General features: G+C 48.6%; 10 protein-coding genes across 10 annotated transcripts; 5 read left to right on the top strand and 5 right to left on the bottom strand.

The window, feature by feature from the left end:
• Window positions 1-228: 228 nt before the first annotated feature.
• On the top strand, window positions 229-806 carry ACHE_50924A (uncharacterized protein; the record flags this gene model as incomplete). Its single annotated transcript, XM_043280694.1, has 2 exons — window positions 229-510; window positions 564-806. The coding sequence occupies 2 exons, from the start codon at window positions 229-231 to the stop codon at window positions 804-806; spliced, it is 525 nt and encodes a 174-aa protein (XP_043138248.1).
• Window positions 807-1,622: 816 nt separating this feature from the next.
• ACHE_50923S (translation initiation factor eIF5) lies at window positions 1,623-2,891 on the bottom strand (the record flags this gene model as incomplete). The annotated part of the gene is made up of 1 exon (XM_043280693.1): window positions 1,623-2,891. The coding sequence occupies one exon, from the start codon at window positions 2,889-2,891 to the stop codon at window positions 1,623-1,625; it is 1,269 nt and encodes a 422-aa protein (XP_043138247.1).
• Window positions 2,892-4,432: 1,541 nt separating this feature from the next.
• Window positions 4,433-5,476, top strand: ACHE_50922A (DUF3632 domain-containing protein; the record flags this gene model as incomplete). Its single annotated transcript, XM_043280692.1, has 1 exon — window positions 4,433-5,476. The coding sequence occupies one exon, from the start codon at window positions 4,433-4,435 to the stop codon at window positions 5,474-5,476; it is 1,044 nt and encodes a 347-aa protein (XP_043138246.1).
• A 342-nt stretch (window positions 5,477-5,818) lies between these two features.
• ACHE_50921S (uncharacterized protein) lies at window positions 5,819-6,307 on the bottom strand (the record flags this gene model as incomplete). The annotated part of the gene is made up of 3 exons (XM_043280691.1): window positions 5,819-5,881; window positions 5,958-6,038; window positions 6,104-6,307. 3 exons carry the CDS (start codon window positions 6,305-6,307, stop codon window positions 5,819-5,821), a joined length of 348 nt encoding a protein of 115 aa, XP_043138245.1.
• Window positions 6,308-7,150: 843 nt separating this feature from the next.
• On the top strand, window positions 7,151-9,057 carry ACHE_50920A (bifunctional hydroxyethylthiazole kinase/thiamine-phosphate diphosphorylase; the record flags this gene model as incomplete). Its single annotated transcript, XM_043280690.1, has 7 exons — window positions 7,151-7,262; window positions 7,318-7,494; window positions 7,546-7,681; window positions 7,737-8,150; window positions 8,204-8,577; window positions 8,631-8,731; window positions 8,803-9,057. 7 exons carry the CDS (start codon window positions 7,151-7,153, stop codon window positions 9,055-9,057), a joined length of 1,569 nt encoding a protein of 522 aa, XP_043138244.1.
• Window positions 9,058-9,308: 251 nt separating this feature from the next.
• ACHE_50919A (putative isochorismatase family hydrolase) lies at window positions 9,309-10,113 on the top strand (the record flags this gene model as incomplete). The annotated part of the gene is made up of 4 exons (XM_043280689.1): window positions 9,309-9,339; window positions 9,394-9,409; window positions 9,478-9,531; window positions 9,591-10,113. 4 exons carry the CDS (start codon window positions 9,309-9,311, stop codon window positions 10,111-10,113), a joined length of 624 nt encoding a protein of 207 aa, XP_043138243.1.
• A 172-nt stretch (window positions 10,114-10,285) lies between these two features.
• Window positions 10,286-11,993, bottom strand: ACHE_50918S (uncharacterized protein; the record flags this gene model as incomplete). The annotated part of the gene is made up of 2 exons (XM_043280688.1): window positions 10,286-11,730; window positions 11,792-11,993. The coding sequence occupies 2 exons, from the start codon at window positions 11,991-11,993 to the stop codon at window positions 10,286-10,288; spliced, it is 1,647 nt and encodes a 548-aa protein (XP_043138242.1).
• A 1,269-nt stretch (window positions 11,994-13,262) lies between these two features.
• Window positions 13,263-14,327, bottom strand: aah1 (adenosine deaminase; the record flags this gene model as incomplete). Its single annotated transcript, XM_043280687.1, has 1 exon — window positions 13,263-14,327. The coding sequence occupies one exon, from the start codon at window positions 14,325-14,327 to the stop codon at window positions 13,263-13,265; it is 1,065 nt and encodes a 354-aa protein (XP_043138241.1).
• A 557-nt stretch (window positions 14,328-14,884) lies between these two features.
• ACHE_50916S (L-threonylcarbamoyladenylate synthase) lies at window positions 14,885-16,189 on the bottom strand (the record flags this gene model as incomplete). Its single annotated transcript, XM_043280685.1, has 1 exon — window positions 14,885-16,189. One exon carries the CDS (start codon window positions 16,187-16,189, stop codon window positions 14,885-14,887), a length of 1,305 nt encoding a protein of 434 aa, XP_043138240.1.
• Window positions 16,190-18,420: 2,231 nt separating this feature from the next.
• On the top strand, window positions 18,421-19,418 carry ACHE_50915A (uncharacterized protein; the record flags this gene model as incomplete). The annotated part of the gene is made up of 5 exons (XM_043280684.1): window positions 18,421-18,602; window positions 18,655-18,892; window positions 18,945-19,193; window positions 19,240-19,344; window positions 19,413-19,418. 5 exons carry the CDS (start codon window positions 18,421-18,423, stop codon window positions 19,416-19,418), a joined length of 780 nt encoding a protein of 259 aa, XP_043138239.1.
• Window positions 19,419-25,311: the final 5,893 nt, after the last annotated feature.

The raw sequence follows: 25,311 nt of genomic DNA, 5'->3' as shown, positions 1-25,311 counted from the left end.
CTCACGTCCTAAATATCGCTTCAATTGGTCTTCCTAGTGAGATTGGATAATGACTTGTAACCATAGCTTTATAATTTAGACGATTGGCATATGCAGAAATCCGATAATCGCAATTCTAGACCCCTGTCGTCAGCTGACAGCCTTGAGTAACGACCACAAACAAGGAAGCGGGGATGTAATCTGGCCATGACTTGTCGTCTATTTAGAGTGCAGTCGTTTTGTTTTCAAATGCTCATCGATCCCATTCACGCTCCGAATATCCAGCGCACGGATCTCAATTGCAAGACCTTCGAACAATTCCGGTTCCAATTCCTCACGCCAGCCATGGCTGACGGGATCTTTGCCATCAAATCCGATAGAATCAAAAACCACGCGGCAAAAGCATGGGCCGAAGTCAAGCCGCTTGCCGATGTCCTTCCCAGACCCAGACACGGTCCCCTTACCCCATTCTTCGGAACACCCGAGTGTGACACAGTCCTCAAAATGGCTTTGGACGAATACTTGCAGAAGGTGGAATCCAATTCTTGTTTTTGAATACGCTTATTTAAGCTAATAAATGATAGCCATCGACCCCCGAGTTTAGATCTCATCTGAGAGTAAGCGGCCATGTTGCGTTTCCTGGCGTAGTAGCCACCGGTCAGACAACAACGATATTGGTGCCCCTTCAGATTATTGGCGAGGTCAAGATTGGATCGGTGAGGATTGATATCGACCACTATTATAATGTATTGACATTGTGTGATGTGGAGGTGTCAGAAGGAGGGAAGATGGTGGCACTAGTTGTGTCGAGTATACCGGCGCAGTAATGTTGGTGTGGCTTTGCTCTGGGTGCATGTTAGATTTATCATTTTTGTATCCTTCTATTCGATTGCCAAGCTATAGCCTTAGCCCGTGAAATGTCTCGTCCATGGGTAGGATGACCAGCTAAGGAGAAATGCGAGGGGCATATGGATCATTTGCATTTATTGGCCCTGTAGTACAGACTCAGACTTGTCTTTCCCTGTCTCTCCGTATCGTTGTCGGTGTGGATGTCTGTCTCACGCCCCAGGGGCGCAGGATTAACTGGTCCATCATTGCGATGCTATTACCATTCATAAATATGTATAAACAATTGTCAAGCCTAATAGTAGTAGGGCAAACCACTTTCATCAGAGATTGTTACGGACATCCACGACAAATTCCACTGAGAAGTCAAGAGCTTGCAAGCTGCTGCTCAAAGGTGATTTCCGGGGTGTAACATCACTGAAATCCATTTTGCATAAGTTGAATGCGATCAAGCAGTGTGTATCCCAATTGCGCGGTGGTGGAAGGAGTAAAATGAGGTGTATGTTGAGTATGCAAAATTTGATATGTTTGCGCACCCAGCAATGGCCATCGCATGATGGCCCATCGAACATATTCTCTACGAGGGACGATAAAATCTTAAAAGAGTGGTGATCCATTCATAACTAATCTAAATGACCAATCATAAATCATGACCAGTCATCCGACATAGAACACATAAACACAATAGCTAGTCACTCAAGAGAGCGGATAATAGTTGGCATAATCAGAGCAGAAATGGTAAAAAGCAAATCGAGTCAAGGGCCCTAGGTGATCTAGGAAGAGTTCGATGTTTCAATCTACTCCTCATCCTCGTCACTCTCCTCTTCCTCGCTTTCGGCGTTTTCGAGCCATTCGAGGAAGGGCTGGGCGGCCTTGCGGACCTTCTTGCTGGTCTGTCCGTCGACGTATTTCTTGCTGGCCTTGGCGCCCCAGGCCTTCAGAGTCTCCTCAGAGATAATGTCGTTCTGGTAGTAACCGAGAAGGATGGCAGGGATCTGGGACATGAGTTCGGGGTGGTCGCTGCCAACGAAGCGCTCGGTACCACCGAGGAGAGCCTTCTCGTGACGTTCGGAAGTAACCAGCTTCTGGAGGAGTGAAGCCCGCTTAGGGATCTGCTTGGCGACATTCTTGTCGAAGATGGTCTGAGCAAGAACAGTGAGGGTCTTGTGCTTGGATTCGATACCGAGGTCTTTGGCCTTCTTGTAGATGTCGATGTCTTCAACCTCGAGGACGTTGCCCTTTTCTTCAGCGACGCTCATAACCCAGCTTCCAAGCTGGTCGTAGGACGAAGGACCACCCTCTTCGTCATCGTCATCGATGACAAGGGAACGCTTCAGATCATCGGGAAGATCCTTGGCACGAGCCTTGACGGCTTCTTCCGATACGTCAACAGCCCATTGCTCATCTTCGCCCTCATCAGCCTCGATTTCCTGCGCTCCGGCCTTGATGCGGCGGGTGAGCTCATCATCGCTGCCCGCTTCAACGCCAAGATCTTCGGCCTCTCCATTGTCGGAGTTGCTGTCTCCCTGGCTGCCTTCCTTGTCTCCATTCGCGGCGCCATCGTTCTTCTCTTTGTTCTTCTCACGGCGGGCCTTCTTGTCGGCTTTGTTCTTCTTACCTCCCTTGCCAGAAGTGCTGTTGCGCAAAATGAAAGTGCTTAGCTTCAGACGAGGGTCCACATCGGAGCGCTGGCCACAAGCCTTGCAGTCCAGAATGATGCGGTCATCCTTAATGATGACATCGGTCTCGGGGTTCTTGCACTTCTTGCAGAGAACGAACTTGGCAATGAAGCCGTCGAGATAATCCTGAAGCTTGTTGGAATCGTGGGCGCCGTTGATGATCCAACGGTCGTCGCTCGGCTTGGCGTTAGCCTGAGCACCCAGTTCGAACCCGAAGTACTTGATCACATAGGAGGGAGGGCGACTGAGCGATCCGGCGACGGAATTCAAGTTGACAACAACAGTCTTGATACCGTTACCCTTGCCCTCAATCTTGGACTGCAGGCGCTCCATCTTGTAACGGTAGAAGGGATCGCTGACATCCCGGCGAATGTTGACGGTGGCCATTATGACGGTTGTAAGTTGTAGAATACTCTTTCAGGAGAATTAAAGAACAGGCTTTCTTATCAGGAAGGGTAAATTGACCGAACAAGACATGCGTGGAGTTCGTTTGTTGAGTGGTGGAATGGTGACGGTTGAGGCAGAACAGGCAGCTCTCTAGGCTTCAGCCACAAGACTTGGAATGAAAACTACAAGGTTTCGGCGCGTAGCGAAACGTTTGCAGCTTATGCGGCAGGTGGTATTCGAAATTTCTGACGCAAGACGAATACATAGACAAGTTGTCGAACAGCTCCTTTCTTGGGGAAGGGCGGTGCGTTTTGTATGGTTTTCTCTGACAAGAGAAGAAAAACCAACGAATAGCTCTGCTGTTAAGAAAGAGTCAGACTTTTTGTGACACTTTCGATGAAAGACAAAAGTGGCGGAAAGCCTCAAAATCCGTACACACTACTAACCAGAGACGCGCTCTTTCAGCGCAGACGCAAAATTTGCGAGACAGGAGAACGGTAGGCAGTTGCGTGAATGGTGCGAATCGACGAAGGAGCCAACGTCGATGGCAATAAGTGAATTATAGAAGAACAAAACAGAAAGAGTTGAGTGTGTTGTGGGGGGGAGAAAAAAAAGAAAGGAGGAACGAAAAGAATTCGGCATCAAACAAAAACACTCAAACAGTGCAAACTCGCTGACTCAGTCTCACAGCCGAAGCCACCGGAGTTTCGGACCAGTTAGTTCCGGCGCACGTGATGCATTTCATTGGCTGGTAATACGATTACGGAACCCCGTCGAATGTGGCGGTATCGCTGTATATTTTATAATACAATACGCCACCACCAATACAGTAACAAACAGTTCACCATGACCAGTTACCACTTAGGGCGCCTAGCATGCTAGGTCGCACTGGCAACTACGTATGGGGTATGCATTCTGCAATCATGACATGATGCTGTGGAATTCGTTGAATCGTTGTTGACTTGTGATCCTTGCTAGAAGCACTGTTGTTCATTCCTCATGACGTCTTCTTGCTGACTCTGTCATGTTGGGCTGAGAAATGAGCACTACGCATAGACTCGGTCTACAAATGATTTGAGACTACAGGGTTATAGTTGCATATGAGCTGACAGGGGCGCCTTGCGGAGCTGAATGTCAACGGCCTTGAGCAACGGTCTCAAGGCTGATCCCTGTGCCTCGATATAGCGCTTTGGGCAGAGAGCATCAGGACTTAATAACCTGGTAGGCTCATGAGTGGCTCAGTGGTCTAAGAGGTGGCCTTGGCTAGCTCAATATCAAAATGCACCACTCGTAGTTCCTAGCATAGTGTCCTGATCCGTAGGAGATGCACTGTTGTGTGCCTTAGGCTCTAAACAAGCTACCAGCAGCTTCTACCAACATTCACCGTCAAGAGAAGAGCCTGAAATGTATACTAGATATATTGTATAATATTGTTGCTGCCTGACACGAGAGTCTGCCAGCGCACTCATCCCACCTCGTTTCGTCTCGTCTCTTCTACACTCCTCCATCCCCAACACAGCTCTCCGTCACCCAAATCTAAAATGGAAGCCCTACGAGGAGACACCACAAGCCCATCTCTCAGGCATGATCCCGATCCCATCCTCGTGGCCGCCTCTGCTGGAGATCGCGAATCAGTGCGGGATGCTATCAAACGAGGCGAGTTCGACGACCTCCGTTCCGCAGCCTACAACAAAACGTGGTATATCAGCGAGAGATACTGCCGGATTGGAGATTCTGTTGACTCCTTTGAACCCATCCTGCATGATATCTGGTATATCTACTACCAAGGAGGCTGCTATCTCTCTTACAAAAATGCTGAGCACGATAAATTGGTGCTTGATGTCCTCCGCACCAAGGGTCGAGGACCGCTGATGAGACCCGCACCGAGCGGCTGTGGAGTTGACATTGCTAGGACTCCTGTTGGGGCTCTCTGGAATGATCTTCCTTTTTTTGTCACTGATATGACAGATTTCTGGGTTAATGACTGCGCGAAGATGGAGGTAAAGCAGCGTTTGAACTTTGCATCCTTTCTCGCCAAGCTTGCCTCTACGCGTCTGGACAAGGATAGACTGTGCCAAATCGCCCTATTGGTGTTCCGCGAGACTTTCGAGACTGAACGACCCCTTCACATACCTGATGACACAGGTGAGAATCCTAGCCGGATAATGCACGACCTCAGCATTTCTGCTTTGCTCCCAGCTGCATGCGCTTGGATACGCGAGGCTGGATACAATATCATTCTATTGTCCGACGTGTCGTGGAATGATTGTTCCAGCAGCATTGGACAGGGTGGCAATACTTTCCTCAAGTCTGAGCTAGGTCAACGCGCATCTGCTGGATTCAGTCCCTGGAGATGGATGTACTGGCTGAAGCGTTTACATGAAATTGTCAAAGAGGCCGAGCAATCCGATGAGAAGCATCTCGCTGAGCAGGCTACGGAGGCTATTGATATCATGCTGGGTCATGTTGAGGAGAGAAACTCGAGGATCCTCCGGGTGTATGAGGCTGCGGGCGGTGGTTTGCGTCAGGATAAGGCGTTCTTGGGTCTGGAAAAATTGGTCAAGGAGGATGAGAGCTCCGAGTGATTATGGGTCATTTTATGGTTGTTCTACTTCTGAGACTTGAGGGCATTCAACCTTCCCTTCTGATCAGGTTTCCATGAGTGCCGATTTCTTCATCAGGTTATGGTCCTGTATCTTACACCGGGCGTTAGGCATGATACCAATGTAACTATTTTTGTACTTCCCCATAAAATCCAAGAGCTTGATTTTTACGAGTAATTTTGCTGAATACCGACTCGTGCTTCCTTGTAATAACGAATGACTTTAGTTAACTACACCAATCACAACATCGCCTCGTGGCTACAAAAAACATCACCCCCTCCACGACTCCCTCAGTGACGGCCTTTCGGCAACAGAATCAACCCCCTAGTAGCAAGTGCAGTGTCTGTTAACGCTGTCAAAGAAGCATCTTCCGTGCTCGCTTCCACACTTTACGGTTGAAAACAGACATCAGCCAGGCGCCCAATAATAGCAGAAACAGGGGGATGGGTAAGGAATAGCTTACCCGCTTGACCTGGCAACGGCAAATAGCGGTCCTACCGCTTTGGGCCCTGTAGCGGCATTTGTTGTTCCGATTGGAGCAAGTCTAAGTGAAGGATATAGTCAGTTTCCTTCTGTAAATCATAAAAAACTTCAAGACAGAGTACTTACTCCATCATAACGGATCAAAGTGCCGGCTTCACCATCTTCATCGGCAATGCTGGCATCGTCGAAGACGTTGGCCTCAGCAGCACTGGCTTTAATAGCTTCGTCTCTCAAGTCCAGAGAATTGGAATCGAAGTCGACCGGGCTGGCCACCGCACCCAGGGCAGTGAAGAGGGCGAATCCCAAAGAGGTGAGGAAAGTGAGCTTCATGGTGAGTAAATGGAGTTTTTAACCGTCTTTCTTTTGGTCTATCCGTTTAATTGATGCTTTCAATGTTGGATTGAGGTCGTCTTATATAGACTCCCTGGACTGCCCGCTCCCCTGCAATTGAGACTCTTCAAGAAAATAATCACTCACCCTAATTCCAGTAGCAATTTCCATCCGAATGCGCAGCAATCTGACGTGAGGTAATCAGTTCTGTGTACGCCGTACTACATCCAATTCAATCCGATTCCCCCAATCGAGCCAATGGGTCCGAGTAGACATGTAAACCCATATCCACCGCGGAAATTCTCAAGCAACGACGTCCATATATATTAAGTTGAACTGATTTATTGTAATTCCCCGAGAAAAAAAAAACTTTACAATATTGACAAAGCTAAACGCAGCATATCTAATACATCAACCCGGCCATTGCATGGAAGCGGCAAGATGCTACGGCATATGTCCAGAGAAACGGTTGTACAGATAGGGTGGACACAGCCATGACTGCATGCAGCTGTTGGCGTATGCAGCTGCAGTTTGTGGGATGGCCAGTAAGCCGTCTACATGGCATTGGGAGCTGACTGCGTGGTTTGACAGGCGGGAATGCTTGTATTAAACAATGTCTTTAGGGGGGTTCCCGACATAGCCAGACTGATGGCAAAAGTATTATTCTATAATTACTCTGGGACAATTCAGCAGAAAGAGAAGATATATATACAGTTACTTGAATGTTGTGATTAGGGCCCGGAGAGAGTCCTTCGGTGTAGACGTAGACCCACATCTCTCCCGACGTCATCGCAAAAAAACTCAACCCCTCCATACCACTTCAACCCCAACTAATAAATAACAATGGCTCAAAAAATACCCGTAGACCTCTCCGTCTATTTAGTCACAGACTCTACTCCTGCAATTCTCAAAGGCCGGGATATCTGCGCTGTCGTGGAGGAGGCTCTTAAAGGAGGTCAGCAATCATTTTCCCCGTGTCTGGTGCTACTTCCCCGCTAATATCCATCCAGGAGTAACTATCGTCCAGTACAGAGATAAGAAAAGTGACACGGCTGTCCAGGTCGAGACGGCCAAGAAGCTGCACAGGATTACTCGCGCTTATAATGTGCCGTTGCTGATCAATGATCGGGTGGATGTTGCTCTTGCGGCTGGTGTCGAGGGGGTCCATTTGGGGCAGGATGATATGCGTATGTCTGTCGAATTCTGAACTAGAGAGGATTGAAACTGACTATGGATAGTCATTACTGAGGCCAAAAAGATCCTCTCTGAAAATGCCATCATTGGCATCAGCGCTGCTTCCATCGAGGAAGCCCAGGCGGCCATCGACGCTGGTGCTGATTACCTCGGGATAGGAACTATGTTTGCGACACCAACGTAGGTATTCTCTGGTCAATTTGATTACAAATCACAGTTAATCTAACGACAGCAGCAAAACCAACACAAAACACATCATCGGCACCGCCGGAACTCAGGCCATCCTCGATGCCATCTCCGAAACCGGCAGCTCCGTTGGCACCGTCTCAATTGGCGGGATCAACCTGTCCAATGTTCAGCGCGTTTTGTACCAGTCTCAGGCCCCCAAAAAGGGACTTGATGGCGTCGCCATCGTCAGTGCTATCATGGCGGCAGATGACCCGAAAGCCGCTGCTGAAGACTTCGCAAAGCGGATCAAGGCTGCAGCACCTTTTGCTACGCTTTCAAAGGCCCCGAGAACGGATGAAGCAGCTTCGTTGCTGGGTGAGGTGCCGGGAGTTGTGCGTGAAGTTGTCAAGGCGCACCCTTTGGTGCATAACATGATTAACTATGTTGTGGCTAACTTTGTTGCCAATGTCATTCTTTCTATGTGAGTTTCCGGTCTACATTTTACTGTGATATCTTGCGACTGACTTTTAATAGGGGCGCATCACCTATTATGTCCCCATACGGTGACGAAGCCGTGGACATCGCACAATTCGACGGCGCTCTAGTTATCAACATGGGCACTCTCACTAGCGAAAGCATTCCCAACAACCTTAAAGCCATGAAAGACTACAACGAGCGCGGCAACCCGGTCGTGTACGACCCTGTGGGCGCAGCTGCTACTCAAATCCGCCGTAATGCAGTCAAAACGCTCATGGCAGGAGGATACTTTGACCTCATCAAGGGCAACGAAGGGGAAATCAAGCATATTTCGGGAAGTGCGGCAACACAACGCGGAGTTGATAGTGGGCCTAGCAGTCTCAACGGTGAACAGAAGGCCGCCTTGGTTCGGGATCTGGCACGGAGGGAGCGTAAGTGATTTGACACCCTTTGTTCTCGATTGACCAAACTCTCACAATCATAGGAAACATTATCCTCATGACAGGAACTGTCGACTACCTCAGCGACGGCGAACGCGTGATCGCAATTGAAAACGGCCACGAACTCCTTGGCCAGGTCACCGGAGTATGTCCCTTTCCGCATCTCTATCCCCAATCCCTCCAACCATCAATACCAATACTGACCAACGCTACCAGACCGGCTGCGCAATCGGCTCCATCTCCGGCTGCTTCCTAGCGACCCACCGCTCCGACAAACTCCTTGCCGTTCTCTCCGGCCTCCTGATGTACGAAATCGCAGCCGAGAACGCCGCGGCTAAGGAATACGTCTGCGGACCGGGAAGCTTTGTCCCTGCTTTCTTGGATGAGCTTTACAGTATCCGTCAAGCGGCGTTGAAGGGCGATGATAGCTGGCTTGATAGACGGGGGAAGATTCGGGAGATTAAGGTGTAATCTCTCAGTAGAAATTTGAATAAAAAGTAGATAGATACCCAGGACATAGGACAAAATACATAGAGTGCTTCGGAGTTCACCATCTCCGACTCAAATCATGCCTGATGTATCAGGCCACAAATGTTTTCCGTTTCCCCGCAGTCTTTCCCCGCTCCGATATTCTCCGCAGTCTCACTCTTGACTTCTTTTGCCATCGCTGTCATCTCCTTCATCCTATTCAACAGCAATTGAATATCGCAGCATATACCAAAATGGCTTCAATCTCGAGAGCATGTCGGATCCGTAAGATACCAGCACGATAAACGGCTCATACGTAGCAGACTAACCATGGTCTAGGTAACCCGGCCCTGTTGTACGTCCATCTCCCGAACATACCAACCCAACAAATCAGACCCAATCTGTTCTTTAACAAGATACCAGTATCTGCGATATCCAAGAGAAATTCCGCCCCGGCATCTACGAATTCCCCAAACTGTACGCCCCCCTCCGTCACCTACTCAATCTCCCAACAACAACTAACAAAGACAACACAGCGTAAACACAACAACCAAACTCCTCAAAGCCGCCACCACCCTCCAAACCCCAACCTACATAACAACCCAGAACCGCGCCCGTCTCGGCGACACGATCACCGAGCTCCAACCTCACCTCACGGGCCCTCACATCCGCGCCAACGTCGACAAAACTCTCTTCTCAATGGTAACTCCCGAAATCATCCCTGTCATCCCTGACACCACCAAGGGGGAGACACCGCTTGATGCGATTATCGTGGGGATCGAGACGCATGTGTGCGTTACGCAGACGGCGCTTGATCTGCTGGAGCGCGGGCATCGGGTTTATGTTATTGTGGATGGGGTGAGTAGTATGAATGCGGAGGAGAGGGGGGTTGCGTTGGCGAGGTTGAGGGATGCGGGGGTTGTGGTTACGACAAGCGAGGGGGTTATTTTCGAGATATTGGGGGATGCGAGTCGGGGGGAGTTTAAGGCGATTAGCGGGTTGGTTAAGGAGACCAAGGAGGAGACGAAGGGGGCTTTGGGGGCTTTGGCGAAGATTTAATCTGCCTTGCTACGGTATATTCGTGCAAATATGAGGCTTCCATGAAGTATTTCGATTCATCACTAGGAAAATGTGTGGCAGCTGAACAGAATATCTACCACGAAAATTCATACGATCACAACTCTCCCAGACAAGCAGTACCCGAATGAGACAAAGAAACGCCTAATCTATTTCACTTAGGATTCGTCCCAAACTGCCTCGGTTGTGGCGAATTCAACCACCCAAACGCCGACGCGCCTCCAACAGGATTTGACCCCCATTGCTTATTCAACCGACTATTCTCAGACTGATACTGATTCTGGCTGTTATTACTCTGTTGTTCTGCGGAGGTATCCGTACCGCCCTGTGCCGTTGAGATTCGAGTCGAAGACTTAGTAGGACGAAGGACCTTCATTGTACGACCCCGTGTTGGCTTTGTTGCTGGCGTAGAAGCGGTTGACTCGGGTTTAGCGTCACGTCTCCAGGATCCCCAGACGTGAGCGCCAGGCGCGGTAGGAGTGTTGGGTTGGGATTCCGCTGCTGTTTGTGACTTGACCGGTCCCTGTTGGTGGCTGGCGTCGCCTGTTTGATGCGAAGTCGAAGGGCGGCTAGGAGGTTTTCGCTCTTCGTCACCCTCAGAGGCTCTGGCTGAGGCAGGCACGGAGGTTGATTGTCGTCGAATAACACTGCTTGCTGGTTGGCCAATCACACCAGCAGGCGCCTGTCCATTAGCATGCGGTTCGCTCTCCTGCCGTAACCGTGTCAAAGGTTCAGCGCGTGGGGTATCAGCCACAGTGGAAAGAGATCTGAAAACTGAGTCGTTCTCCGGCCGTACAAGAGGTATGGAGATTTTATTCCTTTCATCGTCCACCATGATGATCTTGTCTTGTGAGAAGAGGATATCTGCGTTATGTGAACGAAGAACATCGCTTCCAAGCACGATCTGAATAGACTGGTCGTTTGGTTCGACGTTGCGCACAAGAAATCGAATGGTCAACGTAGGCAGTTGCGGTTCTGGACTACTGCAACGAGACGACGACAGATGCACACTCGCTTCCGGGAGATATAACGGCAGTTTGATGAACCGGGAGTCTTCCTCCTGTATCATCAAATCCTCAAGACCGAGTTTCCGTACTATCGGATAGCCCAACGACGACATGTAGGAGCCTGAACAAACAGCGGCGTAAAGGAGAGAATCATTGGAAAAGTTCGTGGTCAACCAACAGCGAATGATGCAAGGTACCGGACCCAACAGAAAAAGACCCGGCGGAGGGATGAGAGGTGAATCGCTGACAGACGAACTCATCATCCGATTGGTCGTTTCCAGACCCAAACTGTTGGTACGCGCGGAATGATGAGATTGACCGGACGAGCTCAGTCTTCCATCAGAACGATGTGATAAAGAGCGTTCCGTCAGCGGTAGACTTGCCAGTCCACTCCCAGTCCGCAGCGGAAGCTCACTGATAGACCGACTGGCTTGACCATAGTACCCGTGAATCGCACTCTCATCAAACCGAACACTATTCGCCCTGGATGTTCCTCGCCTGGGTTCCTCTTCCGCATCCATTGTGTTCATGACGCCGTGTTGCCCTTGATCAAATCCTTTGAACGCGTCGGTGGGCGAGTGATATGCTGACTCTACAATCAACCGTCAGTATAGTAGCCCATTCCAGAGCACCAGAACCAAACAGTGACGTACCAACGGCAACAGAACCCCCGATAGGAGTCAGAAAAGGCGACACTGGTCCCCAAGCACTCCGCAGTCTTGCATCCTCGTCCCTCCGACGCTCCAACCTCGCAATCCGCTCTGCCTGCTCAAACTGCGCGACGTGAAGATCCTTCAGCTCGTCGAAAACCCGCCAGATATCGTCGCGTGAAGCAAAGGGATACTGGGCGTCCATAGCCTAATCCAAACGCAGATGCAACAATATCAGGTAGTGGCAAGACGGGCACCGGAAAAGAATCTCAGTAGACAGCTTGTTCGAGTTTCCGAAGACACGTTCAAACAATATCAAATATCAAATATCAACTTTTGTTGTTCGTAATCGACCGTTTTAACACAACGGCTAGCTCTTCTTTCCGTTACCTCGAGAACCTCCTCCCGCGTTTCGATGTGAGACGGCCGTACGGCCGTCCACCCAGTGTGCTAGTGTTGGATAACCGTAGACCACCTCAACACATACAACTATTCGATCGATTCGTCGGATGTAAAATGTAGACTAGCGCCGGTAAAGTAACGTAGGGCTGTAAGGAGAAAAGAAGGTCGTGGAAGGTACGGAAACGGGGACGAGGGACGGAAGGTGCTTGTTCGAGAGGTTCTCACAGGGGTCGTGGATGAAAAGCAGTCACTGTATGGCTCCACAACAGCAGAGGAGGTATTTGTCGAATGAGAAGGACCAATAAGTCACTAAAGAGGAGTTTGTGACGGTGAAAACGCTGAGACTCGTGGTAACGGGGTGGCTGACACTCCGCAGGAGGGGTGGCAGAAAAGTAACACCAGAGGAGACGGCTGTAGGTAGAGGACGGACGGAAATAAGTGGCGATGGAGTGAAAAAGAGATATTAGTGAAGAGATATAGAGAGAATGTGCAGATGAGACGGAAAGCAAGAAAATGTTCCTCTGGGGGGAGAGAATATGGTGAAGGTGAAGATGGTGCGGAGTGAAGCATGAAGCCGCCGACTGTCTGAGGGGATGCAGGCGTATTACTCCGGCGCCACTCGATGTCGCCTACCACAGGTTACATGCTAATTTTTCTTCCATGGTTCTTTATTGGAGCTTAGACTACAATCACTGTTTCTCTAGGTACTCAGGGTCAATATGGACCTTTTGCGGCGATCAACAGCTCTCAACTCAAAAGCGCTCGAGTCTCAGTCCAAAACAAAACGCCAGCCACGTCTGCTATAAAAACACGAATACATGGCGAATACAGCTGTTCCCCATTTTAAAAACAACGATAGAATCGTATTTTCGACCTATTAACTGCGCGAAACCGTCTTGTTCTCCTGGCCATGGATTTCCTTTTTTAGAATATCAAGGTCACATGATGTTAAGATGTATTAAACCCAGAACGGTATCAATATGGCTGATCGCTTGTAACCGCCTTCCTAATCAGTCATTCTATATACAAAGCAGACATATACTAAGGAACCTATTATTTACATCCATCGAGTTCATAACTCAGCATCATACTTCCGGACATGCTCATCAATCCGCCTTAACAATTCCTGCTTCCTCTCTTCCGGAATCCAACTCTTACTCACACTATTCTCAGCAATAGCCCTCCACTCCCTGAACGTCAACTGAAACGCCTCCTGCACAGCACAGTAGTTATTCAGAATATACCCCCCAAAGTACGCCGGATCGTCACTGTTAATCGAGAACTTGACGCCCGCATCCAAGAACTTCCGAATCGGCACCTCATCCAGTGCATTCACACAGCGCAACCGCACATTCGACAAAGGACACACAGTCAACAGAATCTCCTCGCGCACAATCCGCTCCATTAGCTCGGGATCCTCTACTAACCGAATTCCATGATCGATCCGCTGCGCCCCCAGTTCCAACGCCGTGCTGATGTATGTCGGATCGCCTTCTTCACCCGCGTGCGCGGTTAGCGGGATGCCCTTCGCAGATGCAGATGCGTATTGCTCCCGATACATGTCCTTTGGCGGACCGACTTCGCTGCTCGACCAGCCGAGGCCATGTAGCGTTCCATCTTCAAAATGGTTATTCGCAAGAGCTTCCTCGTACAATCTCTGCGCAGAGTCGACGGGGAGATGGCGCACAAAACACATGATCAGTCGGGTTGACAGGCCCAGTTCCTGCTCAGCTCTTTTGCATCCTGCCACGAAGCCTGAGACGATAGTTTCGTATGCGATGCCGCGCTGCTGGTGGACCTGGGGGTCGAAGAAGACCTCTGCGTGGTGGACGCCGTCTTCGTGAGCTTTTTTGAAGTAGGCGAACGCGAGATCCGTAAAGTCGGACTCGTGCAGGAGCACTGACATGCCCTGGAAGTAAAAGCTGAGGAAGTCATCGAGGGATGTGAAATGGCCGTAGCGGCGTGTCAGAGTCTCAATGGATTCGTAGGCTGGGTTGGTTTCGGGGTCTGGCAGTTTCACACCGTTCCTCTCAGCCAGTTGGAAGATCAGTTGGGGTGTCATGCAGCCCTCGAGGTGAAGGTGGTGCTCGCATTTGGGGAGGCCCTGAAGGAACTCGTGCAGCTTGGTTTGGCACATGTTGTCTGTACTTGCGATTGCCGGATGATAAGATAGATGATGGGGGGAAAAGAGAAAAAAGAAAAGAAAAAGCACAACACAAAACGCGGAAGCTAGTTATAAATAACAACCATTAATATCAATTGTCCTGTTAAATTCTGCACTCTAGCAGCAACATTAATATAGTTTAAAATCCCGCTTAAGCTCCGAGGCCCGTGAATTGCCCAATATCTGGTTCTGCTCCCAACGGCCCACAACGGACATACTCGATCGAGCAATGACGCCGCAGGCAACTCGTAAAATAGTAAAGTAGACGATACGAAAGCTTTAATTGAATAGAAGAAGTCAAAATAGGGATCCGTTGTCTCTGATAAGTGGATTTTGACCGGCGTCGACCGTTGACGTCGGAGAGCGCCGATGGAGTCATGAGGCTAGAGATGAATAATCAAGCTATTCTAGTTATTGTTATCCATTGATTTCATTGCTCGTAAATAGCGACATAAGAGGAGGATACGATAGCAAAGCCAAAAGAAACTGTGTACAAAGCCATGCCAGAGTTCTATATGTAGTCCACTACGCTATACCTTCAGCTCCGCCCCAGCAGCCTTCCGCAACCGATTCATAACAGCAGCATGCAAATCCCCATGTTCAGCCACAAGCCCCTCGACATAGATGACATCTACCTGTTTATCATCCATCGCGCGCAGAACCGCAAACAGGCCACGAGCGATCTGCCCGATATCCGTGCCCAGCGCGCAGTCATACGCCTTCTTGGACGTATAACAGTCCTTCACATGGTCCTTGAGCGGGACAGAGAAGCTGACAAAGCCGCCTGTAGGTGCTTCTTGAATGCGCTGTAGGGTTTCTTCTTTCTTCGCGGGTTCGTAGAGACCTAGCCCTGGTGACCAGTGGCGGGTGCGCACGATTCCGACTGAGTGCGCGCCCACTGCGCTGTCTTCCATGTCCTTGCGAACGCGCTTTACGATCTTTTCTTCACTGCATTCGGGTTCGAATAAGATAACCCGCGCCTTAGGGGAGTAGTGGCGGTATTTCATTCCTGGTGCCCGAGGGGCTTCTTTAATTTCGTGACTGCCATCGTTGTATGCGATCTGCACGTTCTCCCAACCTTCACACTGGCGCAGGTCGTCGATGCCAATTCCACCAGGGCGCAGAATAACAGGAGGGTCTGAAAGGCCGTCGACCACTGTACTCTCCACCCCGACTGCACACGGGCCACCATCAAGAATGACCTCAATCCGGCCATGAAGGTCATGATGAACATGTTGAGCGGTCGTCGGAGACGGCTTCGTAGACGCATTAGCCGACGGCGCAGCCAAGGGTCGATCCGCAGCATGAATCAACAAACGCGCCAATGGCGACGCAGGCATGCGCACGCCAAACGTAGTCAGATTCGAAGTAACCTCCTTAGCCAGCGACGACCCCGACGGATTCGGAAGAATAATTGTAAGCGGGCCCGGCCAGAAGCGGGAGAGCAGCGTGTGGTAAATCGGGGGGATCGACTTGAGTGGTGTATGGGTTGTGTCGGCCGCGCTCATTCCGGGGTTGAGCAGACGCTCCAGCATCGCCAGGGAGTCCACATGTACGATCAACGGATTATCCGACGGCCTCTGCTTCGCCCTGTAGATTCCCTGCACCGCTGTGCTCCGCGTGGCATCAGCTCCCAATCCATATACCGTCTCCGTAGGGAACGCAACGGGGATATCGCTCGTTCGTAGAAGTTCCGCTGCTTCTTCGATGGCCGCGGCCTCGGGGGTCTTGCTTTGGCGCTCACTCGCCCACCACTCTGGAAGAGGTTTGTCCCTGGGACCTTTGATGTTCAGTCGTTGGACGGGGAGGATTCGGGTGCTTTGGTCGTTTGTCATCGTCGCGGTTACTGCGTTGGTGATAGACCTGACGGCGCGGCCGCCAGCAATAAAAGGACGAAGATAAGGCAACAACTTGATGCTTCTTATGACGACAGTGGATCTGATTTGACGGGATCAAGACCAGGAATTGGGCAGAAGTATAATTCTTGGTATGTGCGATGTCGTAGTAGGGTCGCGGGTGAAGTCTGGAGAATGTGCGTGGGGTCTGTAGGGCTGCTTTTTCAGAATCCTCTTCGTATGTGTCCCTGAGCACCTATAATCTCTTACTCTTGGCAGTGAGCGATAAGCAAGGCTAAGAATGACAATTCTTCTCAGCATTTCCTGCTTTGGTTTAATCTTTGGAGGTCGATCGAAAATCTTCGCGATGACATCAATGATGACTAAGCAGTGTGCTTTCGGTTTCCGATTTCGCAAAATAGTCTCCATCCTATCAAAAGAGTTGAGGCACAAAGATACGGGTACTGGTATGTGGTTGCAGATCTCCAGTATCTGACCCTATATCCGTTGTATGTGGTGGTGTACTGTACAACAGCCGAACCTATATATCCTGTTCTCTATTCTATACAAACAATATCCTATCTGCACCTTATACGTACCTGTTTTCCTAGAGCGACCGTATCTTTCCCCTTTTGGACGCCGCCGTTTAACGAGGATACTCAGGGGCTTGCTCAGGGAGTATTTCACATCACAGATGACCGCTCTCACTGAGTGCTCCGTGTCTATTCAGTGAGCAGTCACGTGGCATCCCCCTTTATATTGCACGTGTAGTCCGGCGGCCATGTCTGATTAACAGCCCTCTAAATTGCCCAGGTTGTCCAATCTACCATACAAGGTGATACACAAGTAGATGGTAACTAGCTGAATCCTAAGTGGCGAACTCTAAGTGAAGCATACACTCAGGACATATAAGGGGCTAGACCCCAAAAGCTAATATCTAGCTATGTACAGGAAGGAGAGAAAGAAAGAAAGAAAGAACGCCTGCTAAGGTCGGAAGCTAACGTATAAAAGTCTGCGTAAATGTATGCCATCGGGCATCCAACAGAATTGTCACGTGCTTGCGAGGATCTGTTCCGAGTACTACCCTAGGCGTAGCCTATCACATCCGCCATAGCTCTAGGGCCCGGTATGGACAATAAACTTGATTAAATAATAATAATAGTTAATAATATCTACACCTCCATATTTCAAAACTAACCCTGATATGAGGGTTGGTCATGGGAGCTTTCAATCTCCCATGGATCTCATCCTAGCTCACAGGATGGCCAGTTATGTTCCTGGGAGCTTTGAGCATGCTCATTGGACTCAGATCGATCCCAGGAGCAGCTGGAACTTTACCAGAGCTCAATATAGATAGTTTGGCAAGAGACAAAGGCATGGCCACAGTTGACCGTCAGATTGATGTTGCCAGCGCAATGACCAGGGGGGAAGAAGGATTAGTGGTGAGAAGCAATACAAGGGAAAGCAGACATAGGTTGAAATCCTAGCGTGGTGCATTTTATTGAAGCTGCCTTACTCAGGTTGCTCACCCATTGGCTCACCTCCTACTCAGTGATCAGCTCAGGCTGCCCAGGGAGGGCTCAGGGCGTGCTCAGGGTTACTCAAGTCCAATCCAAAAGCAGCGAGGGGTGAGCACCAAAACGGAAAGGGAAAGCCTTCAATGTGTCGAGAAAATCAAGTACGTATGTAGCATTATTTCACGAGCGACTTCGAATTTCCTGTTATGGACCCCGCCGTACAGGGGTCTCCCGTGATCAATCCCAGAGTGATCAGGGAGCGTCCTTCCTTCGGGACACGCACCGTAGAGCCCCAGCTCGCTCCGGGGGCTCCCATAGTATCTACCTGACTACTCCCGGAGCACTCCCGGAGCATCCCTGAGCAGTCCTCGAAACAGGCGGTAGTCCTAATCAGGTGATACAAAATAAAGTATGGTTGTTTATACCGTGCTCACTGAACACTCAGCTCTCTAGAATCGAAACTCAGCGTCCAAGGCCGATATGGCTCGGTGTAAATTACATTACCAAAGTTCATCAATTTGTCCGAACCATGACGTTAAAGGATTATTGGTTCATCAGGGCACTAGGAAATCCTTTTGTCTCACTGTGGCCTTAAGAAAGATAAACAGAGGGTGCTACTCTGTTCAGACCTGGCTTGGCTTGTTTCATACCTAAAGAAACAATCTATTCGAAATGCACCTGGTGGTTTTACTTGGATTTCAGAAGACTGCAATTATGGCTATTGTTTCTTCAGGGCGAAAGCAAAAGGTAGACAAGAGTGAGGCTCGTCGAAAGCTACGTGAAAGTCGAAATTATGATCCTCTTGCCCACCGAAAGGAAGATGCCCAGAGAAGTCGTGACAGAGCCTCCATGGATACCAAGGAGTTGTACAGAGGAATAGTAAAGCTTTATGAGGAGTATGTTTGTCAATCGCTGGACTTGGCCTTCAAGCTGACTTTCATATCCTAGGTTCATTACGAGTGAAGGAGTGATACCAGCTGGATTCCCTGTCAAAGACAACTTTCCTGTTCCCATACTAGAAGAACTCAAGAGCTTTATTCGCTGGTACATTGCTTCTACAGAAGGCAGCATTTACGATAGCCCGACAATGAGAACCGTTCTTGCCTTTGCACAGCAATTCGTTCCGGGGTCCTATCTGTTGACTGGAAATCAAATTCCACCACAGGACTCAGAGGAGCTTTATTTTGTAAGACTTCTTCTCTATGGCTCATACTCGGACTCACCTCTGACAACTTTAGTGGATCCAATACGTCTTGACGGAGGAAAATGTGATCAATGACATCAAAAAGGAAAAATACAATTTCACCAAGGAGAACTTTATCCAAATTATGACCTCCTTTTGGGTCCTTGATAACCCGGTGTTCCTCCATGGCAGACATAAGATTCAAATTCCGTTTATCACCAAGATATTCCTCTTTATGGGTGCAAGGATCGGAGCATTCCTACCAGCAAACAAGCACAAGCAGGAAAGAGGCCTTCGTTACAAGGTATACTCTTTTGCCTCTTCCACAACATGGTGCTGACATTGTTTAGCACATCCAATTGGTCCTTTTTTGTACTCACGGCAATGCTCCGTGGAGCCAGTTGGAAACTGTACCAGCAATGGGTCAAGAACAATCAAAGCCTGAGATATATTGTGTAAGAGCTTTATAATCGAACTCTTCTGTAATATTTGTAATATTTATCAAAGCTGACACTTCTCACAGTTTTAGCAATGCCCTATGGGAACATGAAAAAACCATTGTTTAGTGCAGCCAACGAGCTTTTGGCCCTTGCGTTCCTTGATCATGCTATATTTGGGTATGATAGTCCAGAACAGCTATTTGAGCAAGTGATACCCGAAGGATAAAATGAACTACCTCTTCGATGGCGTGATGAGGCGCTAGAGAGGTGTATCGTGAGAAACATTGCAGGAGACACGGTCACTGAAGAGCATGGTGTGTGGCTTGGCAGAAGATGAAACAGAGAACATAAAAATGTGGTGTCCAAAAAGTGTGGCACCTTGGTAAATTAAATAGGTCTCCTGAGGCCAGTTGATCCACAACTCAAGAAATATAAACATACCCTATTCTATCCAGGCCCAGGCAAGATACTTATTCTTCTCTTTGCAAAATAGGTAAAATGTCTTGCAAGTTTCCTGCTGCAAAGAATCCCCTTCAGTCAGGACGTCCAAAAGTGAGGAATCAACAAAAACACAAATGCAAGCAGGGACTATTTACAAAGGCTTATGAATATAGCATGTACTGTGATGCAGACACCTGCGTAGTTCTGCAAACACAGGGAAATGGCCATATCTTCTCTTTCACTTCTGATTAAGGGTGGTCACCCCCAATGCAAGAATTGGTATCGCCTCAATGCTACTTACAGAAACCTGAAATCCTTACGAAAGAAGGAACACCGTTATCCAGTGCCCTTGAAGCTGACCTCAAATGACTTTACCAAATAAATTACAAGCCCTCTTGCTTTTGGTCAACTGAACAAAAAATTTATCCAAAGATGCTCCATATTGGATTGGTGATTAAGAGGATTTAGCTATGGTTAAGGATTATTTATTTTGATAAATCACCTTCAATTAAGTGATGCCTTCGCGGTTGCAATCTGGAATCGAACTTTGAACTCGTCATAAATTACAATGAAACTGAGTATAAGTTGTGACGGTTAGCGGGGCGCCAGAAACGGCTTCCATTGAACCATCCTTTGCGGTATGGCGTCTACTATATCAGGGATAGCGCCGCATCAATGCCGCCTCAACGCATCCATTGCATCTATAAAAGCCCAACATCTCTCCTTCAAAGGACCACGCACTTTCTCTTCCCTTTTGCCTTCTCCTGTCTGCCTCGCCCGTTGCACTGCCCTCCTACCAAGATGCCACGTTACCCGACGATTTGCCCTTTTCCAGTATGGCGCCGTCCACTCTCCTCGGGGTGGCTGACGGGTCCTCTGGACAATTGAGACGTTGAATCCTTGTTACTGTCGCTTCATTGGAAATTGAGCTATTCACTTCACCCCTGATGCTGTGCTGCCGCTTACTATTGCGGTTATGGGCTCCACGCGTCCGACAACTGATCAGCGACTTTTCTGTTTTTGGTTGTTGCTTCCAGCCATGCCATCCTATTTGGGCTTTCCCTTGAGGACTTCTGGATCCTCAGCTGCCTTGCTTGTGGTCTCTTATCTCAGAATCTCATGATTGCTTCTTGAGCCAGGCTCCCAAGATTCTACATGGGAAAGGCAACTTCCTGGTTATCCAGGTGCCAGGTCTGGCTGTGAACCGGGCTGCGCCTCTCCCCCTCCACAGCCGTCTTTCGACCCCATCAGAACCAATTATCCATGTATCCTGCCCTATTTACCAGTCAATAGCGAACTTGCCGCATCCTTTTCATTTCAGCGTGTTTGACATGCGAGGCTTCGAGCTGCAACGCCCAGATGCGATTGGCGCAGGGCACCGGATCTCGGCCTCCAGGCGTCCCGCGTCACTAGTAGATGAAGATGGACACGTCAGCAGCCTTAAACGAGATTTTGAGGACGCGAGAAATTGGAAGAGACCCCAAGTCCAGAATCCTGATAAAGTCACTTCTGGTAGTGGATCTATTGATGAACAAGGTTGGTCGTTCGTGGGGGTTGTGATCTACAATAAATCGCAGCACTGATTCGCAGCAACGCCTGGGTCAGATTATTCCAAACCTTTGAAGATTAGTATTCCGTGTAGCCTTAGCGGGGAATAATGTTGAATGATGAATTAATCATAGTTGCGGTTGTTGAGAGAGGTTGTAATTCTGACCATTTTGATATAAAATCGTATGCATTGGTGGGTGAGACCTCTGTATAGTAAGTTTCGGCCCGCTTATGCCCAGCTAACAGTCATTAATTCATGATTCCCAAAACAGTTCAGTTTCAAGATTATGATGCAAATTAAGATACTATCTGTCGAACTGTTTGGTGTCGCAATCAGTCAGATATTCTACTGCAAACCCAAACGGTTCGGCATCTGCACTAAACAGAGTGATTATTTTAGACCAATATAAAACAGCAATCTCATTTCTAGGCTTGCATCTCCATTACCCTCCACTTCTTTCCATCCCTAGAAATTCTTCAGAAAATCCTTTTTTGCTGCCTAGAGGCCTAGAGGGCCCCAGCACAGAAGCTTGATCCACCTTTTGACTTGCTTGTTCGCAGGTCTGTCACGGGCTCGGACTAGTAGATACTAACGAAATGATATTCCTATCTAAACTAGTGTAGCCATCGACGAGATATTGAATCTGGAGAAGAAAAGGAAAGAAGGAGAAAGGCCTATTTACACGAAGAAGTTTTATAGAAGTTGTGCGGCATCACTAAGCGGCTTTTTGTCTTGATTGCTTGCTTGGCATTGTTTGCCATGTTAATGGTGTTTGTCGATGAAGATGTTGCACTGAGCTAAGCCGTCACGCAAATCAAACCGATTTGGATATAGCATATCTATAGATTCTACAGGTTCAGGCCTTGACATTTTATGTGGCAATACAGAATCTGCCGTTCTGAACGATAACATACATGCTGATATTCCTAATTGTTAAATACAGGACTGCGCAAGCGTTTTTGAATCTTCTAGATTATTTTCCTAAAATGATCTTGCTGGCGGGACCAAAGATTAGAGACGCCCCGCAGAACCTACAATCAGGCCAGACGAGCATGGCAAGGACAAGAAGTCTCCACAACAGAATTGAGAGAGGTCCAGAATAGTTACTATTGAGCCATCCGACGAGCAAAGCGTACTTGCTGGGAAACCTTCCTGGAAGGGGCAACGGACCACCCAGGCCCTGGGGGCACTGCCAGGTGCTGGCAGGCTCTGAATGCACGAAGCCTGAGACAACCACAACTACCCCAACACTGCATGGATTTCAGGGACAGTTAGCCAGCTCCGTCGAAGAAAAGGAAGCTCTGATTCGGGAAACAGCCTTCCCCTAGGCACCAGGGACTGACCAGGAGATTGAGATCCCGCAAGGATCCTGGCATGATCAGGTGAATGAGGAAATAGTCAAACATGCTCTACTACACCAGGCAGTCCAGAAGGCTCCGGGAATTGATCGGCTGGACTTTCGGGCTCTCCGGCTCTTGTGGGATTGGGACAGTCCCAGAATCATCGCTCTGGTCCGACAATGCTTCCGGCTGGGCCTACATCCACCGGTGTGGAAGGTGACAAAAGGCATCCTGTTGAGGAAACCAACAAGCCGGATTACACGGCTGTGACGGCTTACCGGGTGATTAGCTTACTAAATTGCTTAGGGTAGGTAGTTGAGAGAATAGCAACTGATGCAATTGCTCACCACTGTGAGGCTATGGAAGTATTACACCCAGGCAAGATGGGCAGCTGCAAGGACGACTTTTAATAGAGCCTAGAGCTACCAGGGCGTTGCTACGATTCTAGCCAACACTAATGTAGCTCTACCCCGGACGTACCTACAGCGGACGGCAGAAAGGTCCCGGAGGAAAGAATGGGGACTGGAAGCTTTGGAGGAGGCAAGTAGAACAGGAGAAGGGTAGCAGGGAGGGTAGTCTAAGCTGAGATCCAGCCTAGGCCACACCCACCCTGCTCCGAAAATACAAGGAGAGCACTTCTGCTCAAAAGCCCTGCGCATACAGGCGGCTTGGGGCGAGGAAAAGGATTAGAAAGATTATAGAAGGGAGTGTTACCTCAGAAACCCATATGAATAAGAGGCTGGAAGTTAGCTACTGGCCTCGAGTTCATGGAATATGGTCTGTCATAGCTTTAGGGGTCGATATGGATAACTAATAAACTTGATTAAATAATAATGATCTTACTGGCTTTTGAGGCTGAAGATAACCCTATCAGCATCAAATACTATGCTAGAAGTTTTATCTGCATTATACCAGTTCAAATGCTCCCCGAAATTTTGCTCCAGAAGATTTCGGTACAGAGATCCCATATATTGGTTGACGCAGTCCAAGCTCAAATCCTGCCAGTTTTTCAAGGGCTTCAACTGCCGCCTGTCAGATATACTCATCCTCATCCTCAAGCCGTCCTGCAATGGCGTTCACAGTCTCTAAGTTCAAATTTGATTGTTTGGAAAGGAATTTGTGAACAGCAATTTCTACACCTTTGTAGGCTTCATCGCGAAGCCAGAAAAATGCTAGATGTATGATACTTGGCTCAATAACAAGTCGTGATTCCAGTGATTTCAAGAAGTTCTTTTTCTTGCTTTGTTAGAAGCTAATGTTAGTGTCACGGGCTCGGAATAGTAGATAATAACGAACTGAATTCCTATCTAACTATTGTAGCCATCGACGAGAATATCGAATCTGGAGAAGAAAGAAGAAGAGGAAATCTATCTAGGTCATGAAGAGGTTTAAGAGGATTGTTGGCGACATGACTGGATGGTGTTTGTGATGTATCATCCATTGCCGTAGTGTTGAACCGCCATGTGAGCTATCATATGTGAGCCGTCACAGTTAGAGCCTCGAACAGAGCCTGTTCTGGAAGTTCCCTTTTGCCTGCTAACTGTAATGAGTGTTCTCTCATAAATCCACACTCACACAATAACCACTGAGACAGGTGATCTCCTGGTTTTGATCTAAACTGAAATAAAATTGGTTTGCTACCCTGCGACACCAATTTACCCAAGCAGTGCATGATTAACTGTTGATGTGTATGCGATGGCTCAACGGCTCAACACCGATTGTAGGCGCTTTGGATCCCTTGGCCTTTGTTTAAGCCGTGTATATTCAGGTCCTAAGCGTTCGAGAAAACGATGGCCATTCTTTGCTGACTTGTTTGGGAGGGGTAGTTGGGTCCGTATGGGCACGCTGTAGGATCAAGTTGGCACTTTTTTCTATCCTTTTAGCTGTTGGAGGCACTCCAGCTTGATCTAATTGCTCAATCCAGTGTTTGAGTGCATTCTCCTGGTGCTTATCAAGTGCATAGTTAATTGGTTTGGTAGAATTTCGCCCAGGTAGCCCTTTGACGCGTCGAAGGAGCCGTTGGTAAGGTACGTCAAATGCTTCTGCCAGAGGGCGAATTTTTTGTGTTTTATCGCGTTCGTACGTGGCAATGGCATTTTTTATTTGTTCTTCGATATTTTCGCGTTCAGTAGGCATGGTAGACGATGTCTATTGAATAGTAAAGACGATGGGTATGGTGAGATGGATTTTTATTCTATCGGTGTGAATATCCTATCGGTGTGGCGCACCCACAGCGAAAGCGGCGGGTGAAAAAGTGGAGGCACAAGTAGATGATAATGGCATGTTAAATAGCATCGACATAAAGCATATTGGTTTGCGAGGGAGAGCTGTGGAGCAAGGGAAACTTTCGTTGCTGGATGATGGTGTGGTGGCCATGGACGAGGCAGGGGACACGGGTTATTGAAGAGGTTTGTATCTGGTGTGAGAGGAAGGCGTCTTCTCTTGCATGTTTGCTAAATCAGTATAGTTAATCGCTTGTTGATGAGCCAGTGAAAGACATTTCGTGTTGGAGCGAGTTTTTGTCATCCGAAGTTGAGGACTAGCTTCGGTGATTTTTCTTGCTGTCAGGAAGGAGACGGAGCCCTAAAGACCATATAAGCACTGTATTCTGAAGATGGCAATGGAGATAATTGTGCCTCGATAATTTCCGGC

This window comes from Aspergillus chevalieri, chromosome 5, assembly GCF_016861735.1.
Source record: "Aspergillus chevalieri M1 DNA, chromosome 5, nearly complete sequence".
NCBI lineage: Eukaryota > Fungi > Ascomycota > Eurotiomycetes > Eurotiales > Aspergillaceae > Aspergillus > Aspergillus chevalieri.
Note: the sequence above shows the minus strand (reverse complement) of the source record. Positions and strands in the feature narration are given on the sequence as shown.